At 49.7% G+C, this 3386-nt stretch overlaps 1 protein-coding gene across 1 annotated transcript in view; it reads left to right on the top strand.

Moving 5' to 3' along the window:
• The window catches only part of LOC106819018 (lipopolysaccharide-responsive and beige-like anchor protein), a gene marked incomplete at both ends in the record, with an annotated part of 18614 nt that overhangs the window by 1195 nt on the left and 14033 nt on the right, over positions 1 to 3386 (top strand). The window contains 4 exon segments of the mRNA XM_014823677.1: positions 2 to 27; positions 500 to 1012; positions 1136 to 1507; positions 2926 to 3057. Of these exon segments, the coding sequence (XP_014679163.1) occupies positions 2 to 27; positions 500 to 1012; positions 1136 to 1507; positions 2926 to 3057 (1043 nt within the window).

Below are 3386 nucleotides of genomic sequence, written 5' to 3' on the forward strand. Positions count from 1 at the left end.
CTGCGCGCTGTAGTCTACCGCAACGTGGTGAGTGAGCGCGCACGCTGATGATGTCATACGCGCACGCTGATGATGTCATACACGCACGCTGATGATGTCGTACACGCATGCTGATGATGTCATACATGCACGCTGATGATGTCATACACGCAGATGACACACGTTACATGTGTTTTAAGATGGGATAGAGGGATTAAGGATATTTTATCCTTGGATAGAATGGGGTAGAATGGGATAGGGTTAGGGTTAGGGTTTTAAAATAACCTTTTTAACATTAATTAACAAAAACATTAATTATAAAGAGATGTATTAACCTTTATTCTGTTTACCCTTCTCTCTTCTTTCTCAAAATAAAAATTTCGAGTAATTTTTAATCACACATTTTTAATTATTGATTATTTATTATTATGAATCATTAATTTTAATTAATCAAAATTAATTAAATAAAGTAAATAATGTATTGTTTACCCTTCTCTCTCCTCTCTCCCTCTCTCTGCAGGAGGAGACGAAACCGGCTCAGTTCCTCGCTCTAGCAGTCGTCTACTTCGTGTCCGTACTGATGGTCTCCAAATACCGTGACATCCTTGAACCGACGGAGACCGCCCCCTGGCTTGCCTCCTCCTCCTCCGCCGCCACCGCGCACCAGCAGGAGGCACCACCGAGGGAGGCGGCCGCGGCGGAGACGGACGACGTCGAGCGGGAGAACGAGGCGCCACCTGGCGGCGCAGTGGAAGTGGCGGGAGAAGCGGCGTTGGGGGAGGCGAGTAGGGAGGAGGTTTCGGAGGCTGCAGATGCAGGGAAGACGGAGGAAAGGTCAGAGAAGGAGGATGTGGTTTCGGAGGAGGTAGAAGAGGAGAAGGTGTTGGAGACACAGGCCCAAGAGAATGGAGAGGAAGTCTCGATAGAAAAGGAAGTGGCAGAGAAATCCTCAGAAATGCCAACTGGGGAGAAGGAAGAGGAAGTATCAGAAACAATAGCTGAGGAGAAAGAAGAGACACCATCAGCAGAGAAGGCAGAGGAAATGTCGGAGAAACCAGTAGAAGAGAAGGAAGAGAATATCGCAAGTACAACAACAGAAGAGAGGGAAGAGAAACTTACAGACACGACAGAAGAAGACATGGCAGACACAGAGAAGGCAGAGGAAAAATCTATAGAGAAAGCTGCAGAAGAATCTATAGAGGAAGCTTTAGAGGAAAGCACAGAGGAAGCTTCAGAGGCATCAACAGAGGAAGCTGCAGAAGAATCCACAGAGAAAGGTGGAGAGGAAAGCACGGAGAGTGCCACGGAGAAGCCAGTTGGGGAATCCACAGAGGAATCCATAGAGAAAGCCACGCAGGAAGCCATGGAGAAACCAGCAGAGGAATCTAAGGAGAAAGCCACAGAGGAAGCCATGGAGAAACCAGCAGAGGAATCTAAGGAGAAAGCCACAGAGGAAGCCATGGAGAAACCAGCAGAGGAAGCTAAGGAGAAAGCCACAGAGGAAGCCATGGAGAAACCAGCAGAGGAAGCTTGAGACGAGAGAGATGATGTGAGAGGAGATGAGAACGAGCGGGGGGGATGGGGGGGGGGGGACGGGGGGGGAGCGGGAGAGAGATGAAGAGAAGAGGAGACGACGAGTGATTGAGAGATGACTGACGACCGAGGAGAGGAAGAGAAGAGAAGATGAGATGAAGGAGAGAGGAGAGAAGAGGCGGACGATGAGAAGAGAGAGGAGAGATGATTGAGCAGGAGACGAAGAGGAGTAAGGAAGACGAGATGAGATGAGGGACTGGAGAGATGCCTGTATGCGAGAGAGATGATGAGGACTGAGAGAGAGAGAGAGAGTATGGGGGGGAGCGTGTTGGTGAGAGGGAGGAGGGTGGGGTGGCTGATGCAGCCAGGAGTGGCAGAGACTCACTGCCGAAGCAAAACACGCGGGCCTGGGCCTTCATAGAACTCAATTAAACAGATGCTGAAAGGTGTGAGAGAAATGGATCGAGAGAGAGAAGGAGAGATGAGAAAGATGAGATAGAGAGATGGGGCGGCCTGAGCGTGTTGGGAGGGGGAGGGAGGAGGGTGTGAGCGGTGTGTGCCAGCCAGGAGTGCAGAACTCACTGCAGAAACACTTGCGCGTCCTGGCCGTTCATATGCATCTCAATCCACCGAGGGGAAGGTGGAGAGAGATGCGAGCAGAGAGAGAGACGAGAGAGAGAGGTAGAGCACGAGAGACGATGAGCGTGCAGAAGAGAGAGAGATAGAGAGAGTGAGAGAGAGAGAGAGAGAGAGATGAGGGACGAGAGAAGAGAGAGAGAGGAGAGAGATGGAAAGAAGAGAAGATGAGAGGAGCAAAGAGAGAGGACAGAGACATTTGATGAGAAGAGACAGAGAGAGACAGGAGAGTAGAGAGAGAGAGATGGGAGCAGAAAGAGAGAGAGTAGAGAGAGTAGATGAGTATAGCGAGAGAGGATGAGAGCAGAGAAAGAGCAAGAGAGCGAGGAGAAGAGAGAGAGAGAGAGATGGGAGGACGAGACGATGATGCGAGAAGAGGAAGAGAAGGAGAGAGAGAGAGAGACGAGCAGTGGGGGAGGAGGGCTCTGCTCTTCCTCCTCTCTCCCCCCACCGCACCGTCCCTTTTCTCCAGCTCTCCTTCCCACCTCTGTGTTCCTCGCGACGCCCTTTCCTCTCCGTGCTCGCTCCCTCGTTACATGCTGTTCGGTCTCCTCAGTGATTACCCCCCTCCCCCTCCGCACCCATTGGGGCAATGAGTGGGGCGACGTGGCTTTGGCTGTTTGGAGCGGTATGGGGTGCGGAGTATGTGCTGCTAACACACTGTTCTCGTGTTATGCAGACCGCTCTTGTATTTTACAGACTGTTCTTGTGTTTTACAGACTGCTCTTGTGTTTTACAGACTGTTCTTGTTTTACAGACTGCTCTTGTGTTTTACAGACTGTTCTTGTGTTTTGCAGGCTGCTCTCACACGCCATGAAGGACCACATCATCCGCGTTGCTAACGAAGCGGAGTTCATCTTGAATCGCATGCGAGCAGACGACATCATGAAACACGCCGATGCTTTCGAGGTGCGAGTCCGTCGCCGCGGCAACCCCTGGCTGCTCGCTGGGTGCCTGTTGTTTATTGTTTGCTCTTACCAAAATAAGTTCTTGATGAAGATGCAAGACATGTCCAATGCTTGATGCGCCAGGGGTAGAAATTAACTTTTGAACAAGGAGTCCGACGGACTACTCCTTACTATACATAGAATACATGTACAATGTGAACACACATTATACATTATAAATAACATTGTACCAGGTGAACACACATTAAAGATATAAATAATGTATTGCGTGAACACCACATTAAACATTAAATACATTACATAGTGGCAACGACACGATTAATATATAGA

Source organism: Priapulus caudatus, unplaced genomic scaffold, assembly GCF_000485595.1.
Source record: "Priapulus caudatus unplaced genomic scaffold, Priapulus_caudatus-5.0.1 Scaffold2747, whole genome shotgun sequence".
Taxonomy (NCBI): domain Eukaryota; kingdom Metazoa; phylum Priapulida; class Priapulimorpha; order Priapulimorphida; family Priapulidae; genus Priapulus; species Priapulus caudatus.